The sequence below is a fragment of the Neofelis nebulosa genome, chromosome 5 (genome assembly GCF_028018385.1).
Source record: "Neofelis nebulosa isolate mNeoNeb1 chromosome 5, mNeoNeb1.pri, whole genome shotgun sequence".
Lineage (NCBI taxonomy): Eukaryota > Metazoa > Chordata > Mammalia > Carnivora > Felidae > Neofelis > Neofelis nebulosa.
In genome coordinates this window covers 93428407-93456076 of record NC_080786.1, presented here as the reverse complement: position 1 = coordinate 93456076, position 27670 = coordinate 93428407, and the positions used below count along the sequence as shown (strand labels likewise).

The window sequence follows — 27670 nt, the reverse complement described above, 5'->3', positions numbered from 1 at the left end:
TCAGCAGTCTACCTCTCTTAATTTACTCTGAAGATACACATCTAATTAAAAAAAATATATGAGAGAAGGTTTTTCATAGCAGCACTCTTGGAGATAAAAAAAAATACTGAAAAGAAATGAAATATCCATACATACAAGAATGATTGAATCAACTCTGGCATACTATGCAGCTAGATGAGAAAAATCTCTGAAATGATATGCAATGATTTCTAAGAACTATATCAAGAGAAAAGGCAAAGTACAAAAGAGCTCCCTTAATAAATTACCTTTTATGTAAAAAAGAAGCCAAGAAAATTACACTTAATTGCTCACTTGTGCAAAAGAAACCCAGAAAAAATGAACCAAAACATAATGAGACTGGCTAGCTACAGGAAGCGAGTAGAAACAAAATACAGGGAATAGAGAAGAAATGGCACTTGTATATTTCTGATCTTTGGAACCATGTTAGTGTGTTTCACAGATAGAAAATATAATTTTTTAAAAAGTAAAAAAAAAAAAAAAAAAAACAGGGTTAAAGTTCTAAGAAGGGATACATTCAGAAACAAATGAACCAAACTATTTCAAATGAATAAATAAACCACGCTAAAGGGAAAATTTTTAATTTAAAAAAAAAAAGCAAGAATACAAACACAAATACTTTCTAAACAGAATATATGGTTCTGATGCAGTGATGATAAAATGTTTAACAAAGCACTCTGGAGTCAGAATGCTTGATTCAAATACTTGCCCAATTTTCTACTTGCTAATAATTGTGTGACCCTGGACAAGTTAATTTATAATCTCTGTGCGTAAGTTTTCTTAGCCAAATAACAACAGTACTAATCTCACAGTACTAATGATAAGGCTCAAATAAAACTAATTATGTAAAAAGCTTAGGAGATCACTGGGTATATAACAAGAATTTGTTAAGTATTTGCTATCATCAACACTAATCCAAAACAAAAAACAAAAAACCAACCCACTGATTTTGCGGGTTTCCAGGAGATACATATAATAAAAATGGAGTCCTTGTCATGAAAAAATTTGGAATTTCCTAGTTTAGGGACAGTAAGTGTTCAAGGAATTTAGAACAAAATCCATATGGCTGGCCGGAATCATCTGAGAAATTTCATAAAGGACAGGACTTAGATTAGCAAGAGAACGGGAGTGACAGAAAGGAAGCTAAATAAAAACCAATATATATTTCACGGACAGTAGCATAAAAGGTTTGGAAAGCTGAGTATTTGGAGATAAGACTACAGAAGTCCCTGAACACACTACTGAACTGGGCAGGCTTTATTTTCTAGACTATGAGGAACCACAGAAGAATTGTGTGTAGGAGAAATAATATGATCAACCTTAAGTGTGGGATTATTCTTGTGGTGGCATGCAGAAGATCAGAGGTAGAGTCTTACTAGTAGGTAAGTCAAATAATGGCAAGGGCCTGACTAGACTACTAGTGATGAGAAAAGGAAAGAAGGCACAAATCATCAAGGCAGTAAAGAAAAGAAAAAAAATCAATGCAGGGTGACAAGTGGACATGAGATATGAGAGAACAGAAAAGTCTGAATGACAAAGCGAATGACATCATTAGAAGGAAAAAGGAAAAAGCAAAAAGGAATGGGAAGCAACAGAAAGGATTTCCACTGGGTCTCAAAAGTCAGATCAGAATTAGGCAAGAAGCCCTTGCAATGTGAGATACCAGATATCAATATCCAGTAGGCATTTGGCAACATGGGACTAGTACTTAGGAGAGAGAGTGAGTACTGAAGACAAAAGGTGTAACAATTTTTTTTTCCTAAAAAACCTCTTTAGAATGTTTGAGACACTCTAGAGCAATAAAGATAGTAGACTCTGTGCTGTTTCAGAGCAGTGATCATCTCTTATTTATTTTTATAGCCCTTCATGTTTGGCATACTTACTAGTACAGGGGAGACTCTCAGTAAGATGTTGCAGAGGTGGCAGAAGTAGAGAAGAGAACAGAGCTGCATGGCTTGTTAATGGCAGAACATATGTTAGAGCCCAGATCTTTTGACTCTCTACACTATACCATAACATAGAGATGACCTTTCAACATTCATGCATAGGATCCCCTAAAGAGCTGGTGTAAGAAATTAAAATAAACTGTTTCTCAGAGTAGACTGAAGAAAGACATAAGAAAATACCAAAGAAAAGTCAGTTATTGGGGAAAAAAATGATAGTGTTGCATTACAGATTCAAAGGAAATTTTAAGAAAGGAGGCATAGTCAATAGTCAAATGATCAAACACTACAGGTACTGTTTCTCTGGTCTCCTACACCAATGAGACCCTAGGCAAGGAGAGGTCACTTTTTAAAAGTATAAATTAAGAATTTTAATCTACCTTTCACAGCATTTTAAAATCATGTATCACTTAAGGCAGTGGTTCAAAAATAATATTGCAATCTTTAGTAACTTTTATCTCTACAAAATACACAAGAGAAAATACCGTGTCTACAATAAATCTGCACAGTAAATGAAATTTGAAGCAAAAAGAAATGATTAGAAAAAATACTCATTCACATCAACTGACAGCAACAAAATGCATGAAATACCAAAGGTCTTACCTTAAATCTCTTGTCTTGCAATACTTTCTTGATGGCAACCAGTTCTCCTGAATCACAAAGTTTGGCTTGATATACCACACCAAATGACCCATTTCCAATCACTTTAGTGTCTGTATAGCTGACTTCTTGTGGCCTATCGGGACCCTGCCCAGGAGTTGCCACCACTGTAGTTACCTTGCTGCCATCTTTGTCTCCTAAAAGAAACAAGAGACAGAAAAATGAGAACTGTAAAGAATTAAACAGAGAAAATTGCTGAAGTACACAATAGTTTACATAGTAAACTATGTTTTTTACTACAAATCATTTTTAAATGTTCATCTTAGTTTATTGTATAGAATTACTTCAACTATTTGTTTCAATTTGTAAGTAACTTTTTAACCACCATTTAGTCATTCTGTAGACTAGACATCGTGCTTAGTTTACATATGGGGATTTATTTAATGAAAACAATCACCCCATGAAGTATATAATACTGTTTCCATACAAAACTAATGGAAATAATGTTAAATTTGCTGAAGGTCAAAAGTCAAATGGTGGACCCTGGGTTTGAATCCCATCTGTTCTTTCTAAAGAAGGCCCTAGTTCTTTTCTGAAGGCTTCCTTATTTTACTTGAAAATAAATACTACTGAAAACATCTAAATATGTTGACTCTATTCAGACCATTCTGCCTTTAGGAAGGTAAGGCTTTGAGTTTTTCTTTCTCTGCATCTTACTTCTTTTTAAGAAAATCAACTATCTCTTAGAGAAAGGTCAAATGGGGAAAAGGAACATGGGAAAGAGTGTTAATTTGGAGTAAGAAAAGAAAAACCAAACCCATTCTGAACTGAGTGAGCCTCATTCATAAGTAGCTCACTGGTTCTGTGGTCTCTGTCCACTCAATAGCTCTTGCCTTATCTTCTGTGCCTTCCCACCCTTCCCAGTAACAATCTAAAGACTCTTCAATTCAAGCTCAAGAGCCACCTCTTATTGCCTAGGCAGAGTTCACAATCATCTTGGGTCTCTGAACTCTTAAACTATTCTAAACCATACTATGCTACCTAGAACCTGATTCTAAAGAGTTTTAAATTGTTCTTTTAGTGATTTCAGAACACACAGAGATTCTACTGAGTACAGTCATTGGTAAGTAGCAAGTATGACTTGTGCTTCTCTCTTCCTGACAAATCTAAAACCAAATCTCAGTACATCCAAGTCCTTAGGCTCACTGACTAAACTGCACTTTTTCCGTTTGTTTCTTCTTCTACTCTTCCATTATATCAATTTTATTTGTATGATGCTAACTGAATTCATATTAACCTAATAAAAGAAAAAAAATGTAGTTTTTAACTCTAGATACCAAGCCAAGATTTTGAAGTATTCACTTGAACCTCACATATAAAAAAATATATATTAATCTCATTTTCCAATGGTTTGAGTGTTTTTCCCCAAAATAAAATTATCAGGTAAATGAATATCCAAATGTTAGTGGCACATTTAACCAATATGTATAGCCATTTTAGTTCACAAAGGTACTAATATAGACAAAAAAAAAAAAAAAATCACAGTAAGTGATATCTGTGACTAATTAATGCTCCTGTTTATAAGGCAGCCTTCCTGACAGACACAAAAGCAATGAAGGATTCCTACATAAGATAGCAAGGTAAATTACAGGCAGTCTACAGTATATATTATGTCATGGCTAACTACCTTAAATATGTAGGGTTTTGGTTCTAAGGTATAACACCCAACAGATATGACAGCACAAATCTAACACCACTTGTAGAAAGGTAACTCAAATCTTGTCAACACCAACATTTTTATTCACAACAGTATTATATGTACTTTAAATACATGCAAATCCCAGCACAAGTCAATACATATACAGTAGTTCTCAATGCTTTCAAATGATCCCTTCACATTTCACTTCCTAGTAAAATAAGTCTAATATATTTGCAAAACCCAGTTTAATCAAATCTCAATTCTAAATCATCATGCTCAATTCCCCCAAATATTCCATATCACTTTCACTTCTGAGCATGTTAATGTTAACTACAACTTTTCAGGTTGACTATAAACCTTAATGTAAGTTATTTTCTTCTTCATTTGTAAAATAGATCTTTACCTATCTTTACTTGAAACATTCCTCTAAAGACAGAATCACAGTCTTCTGACCTTAAACTCAAAATGAAGAGATCTAGAAGGTTAGATTCAGGAAAGATTAAAATTCAAGGTACTGAACACATTTTCTTACAATCCAATTGTCCAAAGAAAATAAAAAACAATTGATTTCAAACAGTCCAACCAACTCTTCCCTAGATCATCCAAGTCAAAACCATATCACCAAAAACTATATATTTCAAGGACTATGAATAATTTCACTGAACAGGTTGCTTGCAAAATCTCACACATCTAATCCACAAAACAAAGCATCATTATTTTTCAAATAAATTAACAGATTTTAAGAATGGCTGTTGCATTCCACAACTTTAACTGAAAACAAAAGCTGTCTGAGGCATAAACAAAAATTATGCTTTTCTACTGTATAACCATATTTCAATAAAGAAAACAGTAGCCACAGTTTTGTACTTGCTTTCAGTAGAGAACTTAAAACAATATAAGCATGTGTAATGACTTTCCTTACTTGCCTCTTTAGGTTGCATTTCTCCACATTTCAGAAAAATGGTTTGTTTCAGGGTTTCAAGAATCAGCTATGAAAGATATCCATCAGAACCCTGGGATTTTTTTTTTTTTTAGCTTCATTTTAGAGACACAGAGAGAGTGTGAGAGTGCGCACACGCGTGAGTGGGGGAGGAGCAGAGAGACAGGTAGACACAGAATCCAAAGCAGGCTCCTCCAGGCTCTGAGCTGTCAGCACAGAGCCCGAAGTGGGGCTCAAACTCATAAATTATGAGATCATGACGAGAACTGAAGTCAGATGCCCAACTACTGAGCCACCCAGGCGCCCCAGAACCCTGGGATTTAAAAGCTCTTCAAATCAACTATTAGGCCTGGGTAATGCCTAACACCTAATCGTGCTTTTTCTCATATGCAAATTATAATGCATAAACGAAGTAATTCTGCAAAAATATTAAAGCACGGTAGAAAGATAGATAGGCACTACAGATGCTATCACTGGAAGAGACTTTTAAGTCTTAAGGCCTCTTAGTGTTAAATTGTGATTGGATATGGACAAGGACCAATCCTTTCACCTTCTTGTATATCTAGTTAAAAAAAAAAACACAAAAAACGACTTACTATCTCAGCAGAAATTAAAGATTCACTCTTATTCTCTTTCGAGCAGTTACAGAAAATGCTGAGAACTCTTATGGGCTACATTCTCTACTAATATGAAATCTCTAAGTATAACACGAATGATGGTTCTCAGGCTTTCTACCTCGAGCATTCTGGAATTTTTATTCAGAATGCTTCATCGGAGATCCGAAATAGCAGAGCTGTAAAAAATGGCAAGATAATACTGGGGATGACTTGGCATGAGCATTAGGAGCACATGGGGCAGTCAGCAGCTAATGTGCCAAGGAAAAGCATGCCACCATTTGGCATTGTAATTTGCCGACTTAGCAATAAAATAGCTGTATAAAATTTCACTGTATATCCATCCAATTCATTGTTTTACCTACTCTAATACTTACAATAAATGTAGGGATACATTATAATAATGTTTACTATGCAAATGAGGAAAGTAAAACTAAGAGATGAAAGCTTTGAGTAGCAAGAATTCTTCCCTGGCCTTATACTGCCTCTGCTATATTTTACAACCTTCCTACTACAGCTGAAAGACTTTAACTTCATATACTATTGCCTCCCCCCACCCCCCCACCCCCGCAAGAAGCAGATGTTTCTGAAAATATAAAAAGATCAGCTCCAAACTAGTAAGAAATAAAAGAATAAATGATAATCTGTTACAGATTTCAGGCCTCAATCATTCACTTATTAATAGCTAAAGAGCTATTTTCCAAAATACTTTGGTAACCTTCAATTTCAAAACTTATCCCAAAGCAAAAGCACATGGAAAACAAAAATGTAAAATAATCGATTCAGTGATGTTCAAACAATTTAACATTTGCTACCAGAAATTGTATAATTTTCAATCTTAGCAACAGAGCATTATAAAGCACTGCTACCAAGAGGCCAAAATCCTGATGAAAAACTGGAAAGCAATAAATCTCCCTCATTTAAAAAAAAAAAAAAGTCACCACTCTGCCCAATGCTAAATTTCTCAGAATGCATGGCATAGTGAGTCTCATAACAATTACAACAAAACTAGTCTCCAAAAATGCAGTACAACAACAGAACAGTGGGAACAGCTTAGCTCCAGGAGGCTTTGTCTCCTGCCAGAGGACTCCTGGGATCCTGTATTACAATTAAAATTCACTCAGGAGGTATAAACTTCCATATATCATAATTAGAAAATAGAATTAAATCCCCTACTCTTTACCACAATAAATAAATCTTAAATATATAAACCACAATAGACTCCTTATAAAGCAATGGAAAGATGATATACAAGAGAATAACCACTTTCTATTGAAGGCTGTTATATATATAGAATACAATTTTTTAAAAGCCTTAGGCATATCCTAAAATAATATGTGTGACCTAGTATCCAACCTGTCAAACATAGGTTTGTACCTTGTAAGCAACAACTCATGGTTACATTTTTTTAAGCATCCAAGTGTGGAGTGAGCATCCCCAAACCGAAAGGCCACTTCAAGCATGTTTAAATATTTAGGAGGTATCTGACACTGACATTCTAATTTTATATGAATGATAAATCTCATTCATACTTTAGCCATTTGATTTGATGTTTCTTAAGATTTAATTTTTTTTAATGTTTATTTATTTTTGAGAGGGGAGGTGCAAGGGAAGGGCAGAGAGACAGAGAGGGAGACACAGAATCCTAACCAGGCTCCAGGCTCCCACTGGGAGCTCAAACCCCATGAACCATGAGATCAAGACCTGAGGCAAAGTCGGAAGATTGAGCCACCCAGACGCCCCATGATGTTTCATAAGATTTAGAGCTGAGGAAAAGCAACAACTACACTTTCTGTGAGGCTTATAGAGATGTGAACAAGTCATACTGAACAAAGTCAATGACTGTCTAACAATTTCCTTTAACTCAAAAATAACCTCTCTCTACAGAAATAACAAAGTTAAAAGTCTGTAACAAAATCCCAGAGAAACCAGCATACTACTTGTGACAAGGAAGGTATGAAGTATTGTTAAGAATTTATTTTGTTTTGGGGCGCCTGGGTGGCTCAGTGGGTTAAGCGTCCGACTTCAGCTCAGGTCACGATCTCGCGGTCCGTGAGTTCCAGCCCCGCGTCGGGCTCTGGGCTGATGGCTCAGAGCCTAGAGCCTGCTTCCCATTCTGTGTCTCCCTCTCTCTCTGCCCCTCCCCCGTTCATGCTCTGTCTCTGTCTCAAAAATAAACATTAAAAAAAAAATTTTTTTTTTAAAGAATTTATTTTGTTTTGTTTTGTTTTATCTAACAACAGTACTAGTAAGGTAAACACACTGCCTATGCTTCTCCATCCCGAAGAGAAGTAACAGCTATTTTTACATATGTTTAACAATAACATGGCAAAACTCTATCAAAAAATATTATATAAATTACTCAAAAGAATCAAAACGAACATCAATTTCAGGCATGATTAAGATTGTCTGAAGTGGAAACACTGACTACTGTCAAACTTTCAAGTTTTGATCTCAAAGTTCAAATACTTTTTGTCCTAAGTAACTCGCTAAGGAACATCTATTAAGGCAAGATGTTCACAAAATATGAAAACTTGTTTAAAAACATGAAAAAAGCATAAAAATAAGCAAAAGAAATAAAAAGGAACTGAGGTCCACAGAATCAGAGGTGAGCAAATTCAAAAATAAACTTGTCGTGAAATAGGGACTCGACTCTATGATGTGGAAGCTCTAGCTAGAGTGCATCTGCTCACAACCCCAGAGCAAAACTATGAAGAAAGAAAGGAACGCCAATCAAGCACTTCAATCAAGCATTTCAATCAGCCAGATCAACCCCAATGGCCAAGAGCATGATATAAATTTTAAGGCAATTTCTATGAAACCTTGATATGCTAAAAATCTTTCCAGCAGAGACATTTCCCTGAGACATCATTCATTTCCACATGATTCTATCTAGAGGACTGAGAAAAATAAAACAAAAGAATTGCTATCATTTCCTTTGAAGACAGAGTAAACAAAAGGAGAGGCAGGGAAAACAAAACGGACAGATGTTACACATGGGCTGGCTTTGGACATGTTTCCCTATATATCACTTCTAGAAATAGAAAGGAAAAACAGGGTGGCGGAGGATAAAGATGAGACAGAAGACTCCAAAGTCCCTGGCAGCATAGTAATACATTTTTAATCAAAGGAATATACCATGTAAATGGGATTAACAAGCATCAATTCTGAAAAACCGTAAAACTCCCCTTAAGAAAAAAAATTTGATCAAGTTTTTTGCTAGAGATATATTGTATTATATGGACTCCGAAGTCATATCAAGGTCTGAAGTACATATTCTACCACTTAGTATCTATAAAATGGAGATAGCTGCTACTTCCTTCGTAAGTCTGCTATGATGATTAATAGGTTAAAATTTTTTTAAGTGCATGCCCCACAGAGGGTGCTCAACAAATTACAGTTTCTCTGACCTTTGAATTATTGGCAGTAGAAATGAAAAAAAAAAAAAAAAAATTCTTTTGCCCTGCTATGCTCTTTTAACATGTGGTATATGCTCTTCTACAGTGCTTATCACAATGTTCTATAATTATTAAGAGTCTGAGCCCCTCACTTGACTAAGGAGTTCTTAGGAAAGCCAGACATTATCTGAATCATATACCTTTCTCTAGCGCTTATTAACACAGGGTTTGGCACAAGGCAGGTGCTCAGCAAAGGTCTGCTGTTGAATTTCTGTAGAATTACTCCAGCACAATTGTCAGGATTTGGGAACGGACTACTTTGTGTTAAACTTTAAGCAGTGCTTTTGCTTCTTCTTATGCTTACCATTGATCAGATACAACTCCCTAGGTACAAATGGTCTTACCATTTGTATGGTGGGTTTATGAAGGGTTTACTGCAAATATGGTGATAACATGCAGCCAAACAAATGACCCAATGCGCCACATTTGTATTTATTTATAGGTAGGAGAATCAGTCTGTTTCATATCTCTTTTCCAAATAATTCTGGTTTCTTTGAGGCATTAATATGCAGCAATGGATAAGAACTGGGCAGGGGACACCTCTTGAGGTCTTAAATTCAATTTGTATCAGTCTATATGCAAGTATATTCTTTGAGTACCATTTTACAGTTTGTAAGAACCTCTCACAGAAGACAGAAGAATTACCTGGGAGAGTTTACTGAAAATAGAATGTCACCCCTAAAGAGACTCAGTAGGTCTGCAATGCAGCTCAGAAAATTGCATTTTTAATAAGTACTCCTTCTAATTCTTAATGCAGTTCCAATGACCGTACTTTGAGAAAGAACTATAATACTATTGAAACCCTACAACAACCTTGTGACATACCCACGATAATCATTTAACAACTGGAAGAAACTGGAGTACCTGGGTGGCTCAGTCCGACCTCAGCTCAGGTCACGATCTCATAGTTTGTGAGTTCCAGCCCAGGGTCAGGCTCTGTTCTGACAGCTCAGAGCCTGTAACCTGCATCGGATTCTGAGTCTCCCTCTCTCTCTGCCCCTCCCCCTCTAATGCTCTGTCCCTCAAAAATGAATAAACGTTAAAAAAAAAAAAAAATTGGAAGAAACTAAGGTAACTGAAAAGGTTTCATAACTTACCCGAAGTAACTCCCTTGGTTGCACCCACAGGATTCAGAACTAAAACCTGTACCCTACAATGTTACTTTGCTTTAAATCCATGCTAAAAAACAACACAGGCGTTGAGGTCCCAAAATCAACTTTCTATTTTCAGCAGAACTGAAAATCTGAAATACTTTACAAAAGGTTCTGAGGTATCTATCGCAAAAGTATGTATCTCAAAAGTTTTAACTCAAAATATCCAGAGTCCTTTTGAACTAATTTTAATTGACTCAAAATGTTTCTCTTCTCTCAAAAACCTAATTTTACTTTAAACCAAACAAACCAAAAACCAGAATGAATCCTGCCAATTTTCAACAGCCTGAACTTAAATATTATTTTACTTTTGAACCATGACCTGGAATCAAGCATATTTTTCCTCTGACTCCAGTGAATTGGAATAAAATTAAACCAAACCCCAAATGAATAAATATTTCACTTGGTCTTAAACCCTCACTTGAAACAATATCAAGATGCATTTTAGAGACAGGTTTATTTTCCATGAAAGTCTAAAAGGCTTGCAGGATGTGTATAAGAACTTCAGCTTTTAGGAATTTACATTAGAATCTTTAAGTTTTAAATATATTTGTCTGTTTGATTTACAAACTGCCCAAATTTGGGGGAGGGAGATTGGAATAAGGGGTATATTTAAATTTTTCTTAATGATGAAGTTTATCATATGACAAAAATGAATATGTATATGGTACATGAGTAGAAAGAGTAAATGGAAAACACTTAGACAAAAGAAATAAATAATTACTTTACAAAACACACTCACTGATCCAGTGGTCACACTTCTGACAACTTGAGTCTTGAGCAGCAACAAGTCCAGAAGAAAGCCAGAAAACAAGCCCTAACAAAGCTGATATGTTTTATTTTAGCCTTTAAGTGAGTGTAAAATTCATATCAACACTCTACATTTTTTTTAATGAACTAGGTCTTTTCTCAGCCTGCCAGATACCCCCATTATCCTCAATACTGCCTTCTGACAACTCAGATCCCTGCAATGTAACGGCGCACTGCCTTGCTTTCCCCTGAACTATGCACCGAAGTTATCCCCACCTGTAAATTCAAATTGCTTTTCCTACAGCAAAGTATACAAATCTACACACGTCTTTACACACATTTTAAAGTGGAAGTTATAAAACTAAAATTTTCTGTTAAATTTCAAACACTAGTGCAGGAAAGAAGGCAGGATGGGATTTCTTTTCCCCCAGAAGACTTGCTTATTCTCAACTGGTCCAATATGCTTTGGATATTATCCAATCTATGAGGACAACAATCATGTTTATCACACGTTTATTGCTGTAGCCCCATGTTATGCTTTATGCACATAGGCTGTAAAATATTAATTTATTTATAAGTGAATGAATTCATCCAAGATTCCACTCTACTTTGGAAACGACTAAATGTCTAAAAGTCACTAAAGAAGGAACCTCTAGCTACTCTTCTAAGATGACACAGGACTCTTATCAACACCTCTCAAAATGGTTGGGTCATTCAATAGAGAAGAAAATGCAAACACAAAATTCAGAGATTTGACAATCACCACACATGACCATCACTCATCATCATTACATAGTAACAAATTATGAATCACTTTACAGTTTATAAACATGTTTACACCCATTACCTCACTTTAGCCAGGCAATAGTCCTATGAGGGAGGTAGAACCAATACTAAATGGAGAAAAGAGAACTGAAGTTCAAAAGATAAGTAAAACTGCTCTAGCTTATACAGTAATATTGAAAATTACAACCCAGTTCCTCCAACTCCCAAGTTTAGTACACTTTCCAATACCAAAAATAGAAGGAAATAAATCAAGCCATCTACTTCTATTCCAAAATAGTCACAAAAATAACTGTCCAGTATAACCATACATTTTAAGTAAATGTCCTCACATTTTTTAATATGTACTGCAAAAATATCTTTTACTATAAAACTGCTTCATTTTGTCTGAGATATAAGGTTACCTGAGAGACAAATCATCTAAATTGAGTACAAGAAGAGTTGGAATTCTGAGGAAAATCAAATCAATGAACTGACAACAAACATTTAAGCACCTGAGCAAATGTATCAGAATACAAAGTAATAATCCACTGGTTAACACCTGCTACTTTTGCTGGGATACAAAGAGCATTTCCTGCTTTTTTTTAGACTGGTTTATTCTAAATAAGAAATACTGGGATCTGAAAAAGCAGGAAAGCATGATTTTTCTAATCAATAAACAGAAAAATGAATGTGAAGACTAAATCTCTCTACATCACAATCTCCCGCCTACATTATTCTACTTTTCAGAAGTTTAAAGATAATAGAAGATAAAGAACAAGAAGAAAAAGAAGAATTCAATTTATTATTTTAAAAATACCCCACTGGGGCGCCTGAGTGGCTCAGTCGGTTAAGCATCTGATTCAGCTCAAGTCATGATCTCATGGTTTGTGGGTCTGAGCCCCAGGTCCGGCTCTGTGCTGACAGCTCCGAGCCTGCAGCCACTTTGAATTCTGTCCTCTCTCTCTCTGTGCCCCTTCCCGGCTTGTGCTCTCTTTCAAAAATAAATAAACATTTAAAAATTTTTTAAAAATACTCCAATGTATACAATTATTTGGGTGGTGGTTGCTGTTCCACATCATGAAAAACTCTGAAATATATGCATATATAAACATCAAAATAGCTCACTGTTCCTCATACCTAGTTCTAAACAGCTTCCAAAGATACTCAGGAGCACCTACTGACCAATACAAGGATGTCTAACCCAGCACACTTACCATCTTCTCTCTCCCCCAACAGGAATCCTCATATTGTTAACACTGTTCCCTCCCCTTAAGCCTGCATTATTCTTCTGTCAATTAAATCCACCTCAGGCAACATCCTAGGGTTTTCCATCATCTTTTTTTTTTTTTTCCTCTCAAATCTTAGAGGAAAATCTTTCTCTCTTCCCTACTCTCTTCATTCCACTCAAGAGCTGGGGTGCAGTGGGCGGGGGGGGGGGGGGGGGGGGGAGAAGGACAGGACCCCTTAACCACAGCTGGTAAGCAAAAGGATAGCACTTCTGCTCTACACCAGTCAAGAGAAAGTTAAAAGCCATGAGTTGAAAAGCCAATGCCATCAACCTATAAAGCTCCTGAAAGTAACCAGAAAGATCTGTCAGCATCACACAAGTCTCTATCTATTCCTTATCTCCCTCAAATTAAATCTTTTTATCAATCAACTACCAGCATTCAAGAGAATTTTTCAAAACTAGTTTTTTTTAATAGTTTTGTTAAAGTAATACTCCTGCAATATTATTGTTTACTATTATTTTTCACTATAAATATGTAGCTCTCTGAGCTAATTATGGCTTAGGCTTTTGTAGAATAGCCTGCCTAGCACCTAGCCATTTTTATTTTACATACTTAACAAAACTTTTAAAGGAAAAATATGTTCTAATTTCCCCCAAAACAAGTGATGAACTTTTAGAATACAATTTACTTACAGGTTAAGACTTTTCTGTATAATCTTGGTGGAAAATACACCTAAGATATTACATTTTAACTTAATAAACTGTTAAAGTAGAAATAAGGTAGGGTACCCCCTTAAGAGTTTTACAAGAATCTCACTAATGTGAAAAATAAAATAACCAGGTATAAATCCTATATTAATTCCATTTCTACAAGAGGCACCATACATTTTCAAATTAATTTTAGTTTACATTTACAACTATATGAGTAATGATGCTACATTTATAGCTAATAAGGAATATGCTTAAAAGAAAAATAAATTAAGTAACATTGTCCCACCTGATTCTAATTAGTTGGAATCAAATCCATATTGGGTTTTTATATGTGCCCCTCTTCCTCTTTCTAAAACTAGTTTAACATCCCCTAATACTCTCCCCATAAAAAAATGGACTTTAGAGAACCTAGCAATACCTTTCAAGTAGGACAAAGGACAAATCCTAGGCCCATGTCTCCACAGAAGAGTATTGACAGATCCACCGGGTAAATTCACAAAGCAGAGTCCATTTAGCATTTCTCACTACAAGGCTCTGCTAGAAGAGATGCTAACTGTACCACTGGAATGACACAGTCCTACACTCACAGTGGGACTATAGTAAGTTTTGGTTCTGTCACTGCCTAAGATGTATGACTAATCCTTTTGCCAGGGGATCAGAGAAGCATATGCTGGATACTCACCATGCCAGGGCAGAGTACTTCTCACACTGCTGACTCATTACTTAAAGTGACAGAAGTCAAGAGGACTTAAAGATAGGAAACACTTTCTCTTGAAAAAGAACTTTTGTCCTTGGGAAACAACTACATTCCTAGCCTTGCCCTTTTCAGATGGTCTTTATCATCTCCTACTGTTACTTATTTGACCTAATAATAAACCAGGGCAGGACCCGCACCAGTTTGCTAACACCACTGGCTAAATTTCTTTTTATTCATACCTCCACAGTGCTTCTGCAGAAGCACTGGAACATAACCTCATTTTTAAAAGAAAATCAGTGGAAAAGTGAGTACTATTTAAAATGAAAGCAAGAGAAAGGGATGCAAGCCTATAATTCCAATACTTGTACTTCAATAAATCACTCCTTAGGTGGCTTTGTATATTATTAATTCTCACATATATGCTCATGGCATGCATATCCTTTCTATTTTGTAAGTATTCTCTCATATTAATGGTGATTAGGCTGACAAAAAGTTTCAAAAATCTTGAGAACAGAAAAGTAATGATGATATGATAGAATTTTTGGTTCAAATACATTGTCATTATTGATTAATCCATCACATGCTTAATAAGCACTATTCTGTGTACCAGAATGTGCTAAGAACTAGGGTCACAAAAATGAGTAAGACAAAAAAATAAATAGACAACAAAGCCCCTTCCTTTTTTTTTTTTTTTTTTTTTAATTTTTTTTTTTCAACGTTTTTTATTTATTTTTGGGACAGAGAGAGACAGAGCATGAACAGGGGAGGGGCAGAGAGAGAGGGAGACACAGAATTGGAAACAGGCTCCAGGCTCTGAGCCATCAGCCCAGAGCCTGACGTGGGGCTCGAACTCACGGACCCGCGAGATCGTGACCTGGCTGAAGTCGGACGCTTAACTGACTGCGCCACCCAGGCGCCCCAAAGCCCCTTCCTTTATGAAGCTTTCTGTTCAAAGAAAATTTATTTATTGAGAAAACCAGATTCATTATTTATTCAAAATTTGGATTCAGTATTTCTTACTACACAAAAGAGCCAGATGCCTTACCAATTATTTTCACTAAAACCTTTCTTAATCTTTTCTTTTTCTAAAAACCTCTCTTTAATGCACCTCATCTTAACCCTGTGAGGTGCATGAAATTACCTCCATCTCAGATGAGGAAATTGAAGCTCTAAGAAGTTAAGAGACTTATTAGAGATCACAAACTAAATAAAGAAAGGCCACATTAAAACAGCTGTTTTAATTCTAAGTGTTGACTCTATTACTAATGTATCAACCTGCTTCTAAAGAAAAGGCCAAAGGGGAAAAGATACTATTGAATGCCCAGATTACTAAATTAACTTTTTACTCATGTAAAATTATAAAAATATTTAAAAACATTCTGGTGTGGGAGTGCCTGGGTGGCTCAGTCAGTTAAGCATCCGACTCCTGGTTTTGGCTCAGGTCATGATCTCATGGTTTGTGGGTTTGAGCTCTGCAGCAGGCTCCACGCTGATGCATCAGGCTCCACGCTATGAGCGTGGAGCCTGCTTGAGATTCTCTCTCCCTCTCTCAAAAAAACAAACAAAACAAACAAAACAAAACAAACACCAAAAAAAAAAAAAAAAGAATTCTGGTATGAACATATGCAAATAACAGGACCAAGATTCCACCGAAAATTTTTTCAAGTTGAGCTTCTCTGAGATTCCATCCAATACAGCCTTCCATTCTGTAGAACATTTGCGCTTCATAGATGAAATGTATTGTTAATAAAAGTTAGCTATAAAATAAGTATCTGTAGAGCCATCCTATTTTCTCACCCATTTCCATTATAAAAACTGAAACTACATACTCATAGAAGAGTTCCACAGTAGGTAGAGTTTAAGACTTCAGAGATTTAATAAATAGTCCCACAGATCAACAAGGTCAACAGAAAGCCATCTAACCCATTACTCTTAAAGTCTTACTTTAAATTTCATCAAGAAGAAAAATACTATTTACCCTATACTGAGACCTCATACACACAACCCACATAGTTCATCCCTCTGTCCAAGTACGTACATTACTCAAAAGGGGGCAAAGTAAACATTAAGCAAGAGAACAAATGTACCTAACAATCAACGCACCATGACAGAGAAGAAATGGATTCCAAATAAAAAAGAGAATATTTTAGTTGTGTTATTTGACTTCTTGGGTGGAGTAAAAATTCCAGATAACCTAGCCAACAACATAAATGGACTCCAAAAATTAACTAGGCACTGAGAGTCTTAAATTTTCCTACAAGAAATTTCCCAGATTCATATTTCTGGGAGAGTGTAAACAGACAATTCTTATAGTATCTAATACACATACACAAAGCCAAATTAACCACTAATTTTCTAATTTTTCAGCTTCCATTTTCAACTATGAGTAGTGTTGCTACATTAATAGTTAATAATACACATACACCCCCTCCCTCTCCTCTGAAAACTTTTTTCCCCTTCTAGTGGGTTGAGCACCTGAATATATTCACTGAAGTATTTATTTCTCCCTAGACTGTGAAAACGCAACAATAAATTACAAACTCCCTTCTCCCATGGACCTACCACCTAGTAAGAATAGCAAATATTATTCATACAAATACTTGCCCAGTTATATATTAGTGGAGGTACGACTATATAAAAGAGAATTACAGAATGCAATGGAGCCTATAATGAAAGATCTAGCATCTAATCATGGTTGGGTTGCCTTGAGCAAGTGGTATTTCAGTTGAAATTTCAAAGGTGTGAAGGGAGGTGGGAAAATAAAGGCACAGAAAAAAGAAAGACACTGATGGAGTTTAGCAAAATATGGTAATAAAAGAAGGGTAGTCAAGCACAAAAGACCATATATTAATTACATGATCCTGTTTGTATGAGGTCCAGAATAAGCAAATCTACAGAGACAAAAGGTAATAGTGGTTGCCTAGGGCTGGGGAGGGGGGTGGGGAGGAAAAGGGGAGGGACTGCAAATGGGTTAAGAGATTTCTTGTGGGGATGATGAAAATGTTATAAAATTAGATTATGGTGACAGTTGCACAACCCTATATACATACTAGAAGTAACTGAATTGTACACTTTAAATCAAAATTTTAAACTTTATGGTATGTAGGAGCACCTGGGTGGCTCAGTCAAGTGTCCAACTTCACTAGGTCATGATCTCACAGCGTGTGAGTTCAAGCCCCGCATCAGGCTCTGTGCTGCCGGTTCAGAGCCTGGAGCCTGCTTCGGATTCTGTATCTCCCTCTCCCTCTCTGCCCCTCCCCCACTTGCTCTGTCTCTCTCTCTCTCTCTCTCTCTCTCTCTCTCAATAATAAATAAAAACATTAAAAAAAATCAACCACTGTTGAAATAGAGCAATAATGTCATACCCAAATATATACATATATATTGTTAAATATGAGGTCTTATTTTATATGAGATCCTGTTTTGATTAAGTGTAATTTTCTTTTTTTTTAATTTTTTTTTTAAACGTTTATTTATTTTTGAGACAGAGAGAGACACAGCATGAATGGGGGAGGGGCAGAGAGAGAGGGAGACACAGAATCTGAAACAGGCTCCAGGCTCTGAGCTGTCAGCAGAGAGCCCGACGCAGGGCTCGAACTCACGGACCGCGAGATCATGACCTGAGCCGAAGTCGGATGCTCAACCGACTGAGCCACCCAGGCGCCCTGATTAAGTGTAATTTTCTTTAAATGCAGCAGCACCAACAACAAAGCCTTTCATCCAGTATTTCCCTTTCTAGGAATATGGTGGAGGAAAAGAAGTAATAAAAAACTGAGAAAAAAATGATTGACTTATATATAGATATTCACTGAAGCACTGTATATAATATCACTAAATTGGAACCAATCTAGACGCCAAATAGTAAATCATTAGATAAATGTATGTTCACACTGAACAGAATATTTAACACCCATTACAATTACATTTTCAAAGAATACTGAAGGAAGCTATAAAAAAAATATTCATGATGTAAGATTATACAAAAGAGCAGGTTACAAAACTGCTATGTACTATGTGATCCCAATTTGGAACACAAATGTTAGACAGACAAGAAGACCAAAAAGTAAACAGTTTGCTCTGCATAGTAAGAATACAGATAACTTTTTATTTTTTTTCTACCTCTTTATAATTTTCAAATTCTCTACAATTAAGCATGTAAATTTTTTTAAGATGAATCTGCTTCAAGTTCTAAAAAGATAACTCTTTTCATAAAAGTATTATTGTTATAATCTAACATTTCTTCACTGGTTCTAAAAAGTCCAAGCATGCTTAAGGAACTGTTTAAAGTAAAAATGAGCAAATGTCTACTACTTGAATGATTTATCCTTGAGTATAAAAACATTATGAAGAAATGGATTGAGTGCCTCATTCATAGGCAACATTTATTCTTCAAGTAAGCACTAATTCTTGTACTCAATACAGAAAAGAATACAAGAAAATAAGCTTGGAAATCATGCATCATTTAATGATGTATGTTTAAAAGATTTTCTGAAGGGCTATATCTGTACTCAGACTCAACTTCTATGAACCACTTTGTGACTATTCATTTAAATCCCAGAACAATCAATGAGATATTACTATTTAACAAATGAAAGTACTAAAGAGGCCAGCCCAGAGCCTCACCATATCACAAATGGAACCTGCTAACACCAACTTAACTCACCAAAAACTGGTTCCTCCTCCCACAAACTATTTAAAACTGTCCAGACCTCACCACTAATGCCATAGATCCCTTCAGCTGACCAAAGACTTCAAGGACTAAATCTATCACATCATACCCTTGTTTACCTAAATCTTCACCAAAAATGCAAGCCTTTCCCATTTGTAATTATATATTCCTCCATCTACTCTATATATCTTTTTCTGAGTTGACTCCTCAACCCTACCCCTTCTAGAATGTTCTCTGAATTACATTCTATGCCTACCAAACACCACCTTCTTTCCTTAAGGAAAATGTAACAACCTCATAAATCTCACAAAGGCTGAGGTTATTCATTTCCTTCACACATCTCAAAATAATGTCCTCCTTGCTCCCTATTGCCATTTCAGGACCTTTGGTCATCCACAACAACATTCCTGATTACTTAAGGCCCTCCTATGTTGGTTCCTCTTCTACCAACTTCTAAATGTTGGAGTTCTAGAACTCCTAGATCCCCTTTGATCCTAGATCCCCTTTCTCTTCTGTCTCTATACTCTCCCCAAATTATTAGGCATTTCCAGAATTTTAAATACATGGTATTTAAAATACTATCATTTGAAAACTGTTGGTTCTCCAATTTACTTTGCCTTTTAATGTTTATTTATTTTTGAGAGACAGAGAAACAGAACATGAGCAGGGGAGGGGCAGAGAGAGACAGGGAGACACAGAATCTGAAGCAGGTTCCAGGATCTGAGCTGTCAGCACGAACCTGATGCGGGACTCAAACTTATGAATTGCGAGATCATGATCTGAGCCAAAGTTGGATGCTTAACAGACTAAGTCACCAAGGCACCCCTCCAATTTATTTCTGTAGCCCAGACTACTCTTTCAACCTTTAGAGACCTCTATATTCCACTTCCCACTTCTTCAGAATTACACTTGTCTATCTTGTTTCACTGATTTAAACGCTTAAAAGCTTCAAAATGTTCTACAAGACTCTGCAAGATTTGGTTTGATTTTTATCTCATGCCATTCTTCTCCTTGCTCACTATCATTCATCAGTTATACAAGGCTTCTTTTGATTTACTGAATACACAAAGCTCTTTGCCTCTTCAGGACTTTTTTTATATGATGTTTCACTTTGTCCAGAATGTTCTTTCTCTAGCCCACTAGCCCATTCCTTTTTTATCCTTTAGGCTTCAGCTTACATGTCACTTCTTCAGATACCTTGTCTAGAACTATCCAAATCTAAGGTAATTTTCCTCTGTTATTATCCTCTCACAGTAACTAGTTATTTTCCTTTAAAAACCACTTATCATAGTCTGTAAATAGGTAAATACACAAACAATATCCTGACCATATTAAGCATACTACTAACTACATCATTAGCCCAATCAGTAAATGAATGGGCTTACTCACAACCATAGAGCGAACACACAAAAAACTAAAAGCTGCCCAATCTAAATTCTTAATACACAATAATAATGTCCCTACAATTCCTCATCTCAAGGATAATGTAACTACATTTAATATTTATATTTAATTATCCTTACTATAAAAGGATATGGTAAAGTTTTAAGAGATCTTAAAATGTAAAAATTTAAGGACCAGAATGCTAAGAAATGTAACAGGAGGGTCTGGATTTTCAAAAAGTTATCATTTCAACACTTCTCAAAATATTTCTAAAACGCTTACATATGTGAATAAACAAGAGACAGACAATTAACTAATTTAGCAGAGTTCCACATTTTAACTAATACAATTTTTTGGAATGAAATACACAGATAAAAAATTTCCAGAAAAGGCAGTAATTTATATTTTTTTTTAATTTTTTAATGTTTATTTGCTTTTGAGAGAGAGAGAAAGCACGAGCAAGAGATGGGCAGAGAGAGATGGAGACACAGAATCCGAAGCAGGCTCCAGGCTCTGAGCTGTCAGCCAGAGCCCAAAGTGGGGCTTGAACTTACAACTGTGAGATCGTGACCTGAGCAGAAGTCAGATGCTCAACCAACTGAGCCACCCAGGCACCCCAGCAGTAATTTATATTCTTAAACAAAGTGGAGGAATTAAGAAAAAAAAAAAAGGAACTCATTTGAGTCCCTGGATAACCAGCTTGTTTTTGGACTCTGCCACGTTCTAAGCCTCTTTGTCCCACGCCCAGACTTATGCAGTCAGCAAGGAGCACAGCACAAGGTGGGAGGAGAGAAGGAAAAAAGTAGTATTTATTAAACACTTTACAACAAGTACAGTGTTGGGCATATTGTATTTCACTTACTCCCACCAATCCCACAACACAGTTATCATCATCTTTTGTTTCCCAGGGAATATTTAACTCTAAGCCTATACTCTTTCCACTAAAGATTTCTTAAGCAACCTCCTCTAATTAAATAATTGTATAATTAACTGTTCAATGTACTTTCCACTAGGAGATAAGACATGTCTGCATTTTTCCACCAGTTTTCATACAAAGAGCTCAAAATCTCTTGGGTTAATGGATGACTGAATCAGTAAATGAATGAATGACCAAAATAAATTCAAGTATCATCTTCTCTATGTTTTCCTAATCATTCTAAACTACCATGATTATACTTCCTGTGGAGTCACACTGACTCACTCTACTTGTGCTTTTCAACACAACAGTCACTAAACTAAATTGAGCTATTAAGCACTTGAAAGTGGTTAGTCTGAATTGACATGTGCTATAATACATAAGAGATGGTGAGTTAGTATAAAAAATAGAATGTAAAATACTTCAATAACTTTTATATGTATTACACGTTGAAATGTTAATTTTTTACATACTAGGTTAAATCAAATATATTACCCAAATTAATTCTACTTAATTTTTAATGTGCCTATTAGAAAAATTTAATTATATATGTACCTTGCAATATATTTTTACTCAACAGCACTGATCTAAACCATCAAACCATATATATCAGCTTATGTATTACCATTTTATAGCATCTCTTATGTTATTTAAATATTCATGTTTCCCTAAAATGAAGTGTCCCTAGCCTTATAAAATTACCATATAAACTGGAATATGTTTTAAAACAGCTGTATTGTTATAATTCACATAACATATAATTTACCCACTTAAAGTGTATAATTCAATGACTTTTATCATATTCACAGGATTGTGCATCTATCATCACAATCAATTTCAAAACATTTTCCTTACTCAAAAAAGAATCTGCACCCCTTAGCCATCATTCCCCAACCCTTCCATTCTACTAGCCCCAGGGAAACATTAATCTACTTTCTAGCTCTATAGTTTTGCTTATTGTGGACACAACATATAAATGGAATCATGCATCTTTAGTGACTGGCTTCTTTCACTTAGAATAACGTTTTCTAGTTTCATCCATGTTGTAGTGTGTCTTGATTTTTTTTTTACATGATTTCTTTTGATTACTCAGTAATATTCCATTGTATGGATATACCACATTTGTCTCTCCATTCATCAGCTGATGAACACTGGGGTGTTTCTACTCTCTGGCTATTATAAATAATAAAGCTATGAACATTCATGTACATGGACATACAAGTATATATCTAGGAGTGGAATCCTGATCATATGATACCTCTATCTGTAACTGTGAGGTGCTGACAGGTTGCTCTCCAAAGCAGCTGCACCACTTTACATTCCCAGGTGGGATTCCCAGTTTATGAGGGTTCCAATTTATCCACATCCTCACAAACATTTGATATTGACTTTCTGATTCTAGCCATTCTAGCGTATGTGAAGTTGTATTTCACTGTAGTATTGATTTAAATTTTCCTGATGGCTAATGGTGTTAAATGTCTTTTCACATATTTATGGACCATTAGTATATTTTCTTTGTAGAAATGCCTGTGCCAATTTTTAATTGGGTTACTTGTCTTTCTCATTGAGTTGTAAGATTTACTTATATTTTCTGGCTACAAGTCCTTTATTAGATAAATGATTTGCAAATATTTTTTCCCTTTCTGTAGATTGTCTTTTCTCTTTCCTAGTGGTGTTTTGAAGCATAAATGTTTTTCTTTTTAATAATGTTCAATTTATTTGTTCTTTTGTTGCTTGTGTTCTTGATGTCATAGCTAAGAAGCCATTGTCTAACCCAAGGTCACAAAGATTTACTCCTGTTTTCTAAGAGTTTTAGTTTTAGCTCTTGCACACAGGTATTTATTTTGAGATAATTTTTGTATGCAGTATGAAGTAGGAATTCAACCTCACCGCTTTTTTTTTTAAGTTTGTTTGTTTATTTTAAGAGAGATAGAACAGGAGCAGGGGAGGGGCAGAAAGGGAGAGAGAATCCCAAGTGGTATTCTCTTGGGAGAATGACAATGCAGAGCCCAACCCCATCAACCATGACACTGTGACCTGGGCAGAAATCAAGAGTCAGACACTTAACTGACTGAGCCACCCAGACACCCTCAACTTCATCGCTTTTGCATGTGGATATCCAGTTGTCCCAGACTGTTTGTGGAAAAGACTATTCTTTTCCAACTTGTCTTGGTATCCTTTTCAAAACCACTGACCATAAATGTAAGGGTTTATTTTTTTTTATATGAAATTGTTGTCAAATTGGTTTCGATACAAAAAAATACAGAAGCTTCACGAATTTGCGTGTCATCCTTGCGCAGGGGCCATGCTAATCTTCTCTGTATCATTCCAATTTTAGTATATGTGCTGCCGAAACAAGCACTGTAAGGGTTTATTTTTAAACACTCAGATCTATTTCATTGATCTGTCTATCCTTATGCCAGCTGCACACAGTCTTGATTATTGTAGCTTTGTAATAAGTCTTGAAATTGGGAAGTAAAAGTCTTCCAACTTTTTTTTGTCAAGATTTTTTGAGCTATTCAGGTTCTGTTATGGGTTGAATTGGGTCCCCCTCATCCCCCGCCCACCACCAACCCCCTGAAACAGTTACATAGAAGTTCTAAACCTGAGTACCTCAGAATGTGATTTTGGAAAGAGAGGCTTTATAGAAATAATCAAGTTAAAATGAGATTATTCAAGTGTCTCTAATCCAATATTACTGGTGTCCTTTCATTATAAAAAGGGGGCTTTGGGACACAGAGACAAACACACAACACACAAAGGGAAGACAATGTGAAGACACACACAGGGAGAAGATATCCAGGTAAATGGAGTCATGCATATACAAGCAAAGGAATGCCAAGGACTATTGGCAAACACCAGAAACTAGAAGAGGCAAGGGAGGATTCTTCCCTACAGCTGTCAGAGAGTGCATCACCTGTTCAACACCTTGATTTTGGACTTCTAGCTTCTGGAACTATGAAACAATAAACCTCTTTTGTTTTCAGCCACCTACTTTTGGGTACTTTATGTCAGCCCTAGAAAACTAATACAGGATCCCTTATATTTCCATATGAATTTTAGGATCAGCTTATCAATTTCTGCAAAAAGGTAGTTGAAATTGTGATAGGGATCGTACTGAATCTGGGAATTAGAGGCATATTGCCACCTTAATAATATTATGTCTTCCAGTCCATAAACATGGGATGTCTTCCCATTTATTTTGGTCTTCTTAATTTCTTTCAACAATGTTTTATAATTTCCATACTACAAGTTTTGTCATTCTTTCAGTAAATTTATTAAATAATTATTGTTAATTTTGTTAACTATTTTATTTCTTTTGATGCTACCATAAATGGAATGGTTTTCCAATAATTTGCTCATTTCTACTGTATAAAAATACAACTGATTTTTTACATTGATTCTCTATCTTGCTAAGCTCATTTATCAGCTATAACAGTGGATTAATAGTGGGTTTCTTGGGAATACCTGGGTGGCTCAGCGGGTTAAGCATCTGACTTTGGCCTATGTCATGATCTCGCCATTCCTGTTTCCGAGTTCAAGCCCTGCATCAGGCTGTGTGCTGACAGTTCAGAGCCTGGAGCCTGTTTCAGATTCTGTGTCTCCCTCTCTCTGTGTCCCTCCCTCCCTCCCAAACATAAACATTAAAAAAGTTTTTTTTAAATAGTGGATTTCTTGAACTTTCTATACACGTCTGCAACAGAGATACTTTTAACTTCTTTCTTACCAATCTGGATGCCTTTTCTTTTTCTTGCCAAAGGCCCTGTCAAGAACCTCAATGTTGAAGGTTGTTTATCTTGCTTCTGATCTTAAGGGAAAGTAGTCAGTCTTTCATCATTAAGTATGATGTACACTCATGGTTTTTTCATAGATGCTCTTTATCAGGTAGAGAAAGTTCCCTCCTATTCCTCATTTGTTGAATATCTTTATCATAAATGGAATGTAACTTTTTTAAAAAATACTTATTTATTTTTGAGAGAGAGACAGAGTGCAGGCGGGGGAGGGGCAGAGAGAGGGAGACACAGAACCCAAAGCAGGCTCCAGGCTCTGAGCTGTCAGCACAGAACCCAATGTGGGGCTCGAACCCACAAATCACACGATCATGACCCAAGCCGAATTCAGATGCTCAACTGACTGAGCCACCGGGGTGCCCCTTAAATGGAATGTACTTTAAAAAGTCTCTGTACTTTACATAGTATGTAGCCTGCTGGTGCTCTATGGTGGATTCAATGACTAAAACCAGTATCAGGTACAATTTGCGCCCCCCCCCCAAAAAAAAAGTCTTGGTTTTTGTTTTTCTTTTTAATATATAGCAGGAAAATATAAATTATTAGTTTATTCTGACAATTCAGAAGATATCCTCATTAAGAATATGTTGTTAAATTAATTCTGGTCACTAGCTTCTGTTGTTTTATTTTGTTTTGTTTTGAACATCCTCAGGGTATCACCAATTTAAATATCTAAGAGAAGGGCTACCATGACTCATATAGGTGCCAAATGACTGAGAATAAAGAGTTAATTTAAAAAACAAATCTATGCCACATAGCAGTTTTAAAAAAAGAACTGTTTACACAGAGATCAAAATAATAGCATGCATCAATAAGCATTTTAGAATCACTGTTAAGACACATTTACAAATTCTGTACCACAGAAATAAATTTAACCTAAAACTCAAATTTGCTTTGAAAAACTCAAACTTTATGATAACTCAGCAGGACAACAATTCTTATCAGTGCATTAAACAATTATCACCCCAATACCTTATATACTAAATACACAGAAATGCTGAATATATAAGTGTGGATATACCCATAATTAAATTCATAAGCAATTACTTGAAGCAAATAAGGAACTGCTTAGCTTTTATTCAAGGTGTTGCCCTAAAGGACCCTAGTTTATCCCTTTGTCTTACCCAGCCTGAACTTTAAAAACAGACAGGCATTTCTTAATTATACTGCAAATGGCTCCTCCATCTACTCTTAAGGGGGAAAAAAAAATCAAGTAGTAAGATACTAGAAAAGAACACTTTTAAAGAAATAGCTTATCCACAGCAATTAAGAAACACATGCTTCTCTGCCCAGAAATTCTGTGACAGATTCTGAAGAACTGAAGACACATTACCTTAAAGAACTAAAACACAATCTAAAGTAAGAAATGATTCTAAATACATAACGAAGCAGATAGTGTATAATACATCATATGCAAACCAATTAAATACATTTTATAAAGTGCTAGAACTCTTCTTTCACCATCTTATACCTTATAACCTTTAGTCTTAAGCAATTTGATGGTATTTATTGATTTTTAGAAAAAACAGAGCATATAAGAATGAAGCACCGTTTTTGTTTTTACATTTTATACTTAAAAAAAAATTTTTTTTAATGTTTTTATTTATTTTTGAGACAGAGAGAGACAGAGCATGAGCAGGGGAGGGGAAGAGAGATAGAAGGAGACACAGAATCTGAAGATGGCTACAGGCTCTGAGCTGTCAGCACAGAGCCCGACACAGGGCTCAAACTCACAAACTGTGAGATCATGACCTGAGTGGAAGTCGGACGCTTAACCCCGACGCTTAACCCGACTGAGCCACTCAGGCGCCCCATACATTTTATACTCTTTAAATGATGGTTATTCAAGGTCATTCATTAAGCTCCCTTATGTAAATCTGCTTCTGCCAGAAAGTCATCAATAATGATAGAAAAGGTCCAAGTATATTGTTTATTCCTGTTTATATTATTATTTCCTTACAACACACAAGGAACAACAGAGATTAGTGAATTAAAAGTATCCAAAATATTTGAGGCTCTTTATTATTATTATTAATTTTCCATAACTATAATATAGGCAAAGCACTATACTAAATGCTTTATGCTTTATAGTACACAGAATTTATTTAGTATAAAAACACTTTTTATAGACGAGGAGGTTGGGGCAGTTAAATAATTTGTCCAAGATCACAACTAGTAAATGGCATATTCAGAATCTGAATAAAAGAAATGACTTGTTCCAGAGCCCAAGCTCTTACTTAATATGCTAGCTACTAACTTCTCAGTATTTTTAAGCTTTGTAAGTCAAAATAATGATGATAATCTCAGGTTTCTTATTTTAATAATAAGAACTCAATTTTG

General features: G+C 35.6%; 1 protein-coding gene and 1 non-coding gene across 4 annotated transcripts in view; both read right to left on the bottom strand.

Moving 5' to 3' along the window:
• Nucleotides 1-27670, bottom strand: part of GSK3B (glycogen synthase kinase 3 beta) — a 195490-nt gene that overhangs the window by 127849 nt on the left and 39971 nt on the right. For all 3 annotated transcript variants that reach the window (XM_058731277.1, XM_058731275.1, XM_058731276.1), the window contains exon 2: nucleotides 2565-2758. In XM_058731277.1, coding sequence (XP_058587260.1) covers nucleotides 2565-2758 — 194 coding nt within the window. The remainder of the gene's footprint in view (nucleotides 1-2564; nucleotides 2759-27670) is intronic.
• On the bottom strand, nucleotides 23798-23904 carry LOC131513229 (U6 spliceosomal RNA). Its single transcript, XR_009262463.1, has one exon. It is a non-coding gene; the product is annotated as a U6 spliceosomal RNA (small nuclear RNA).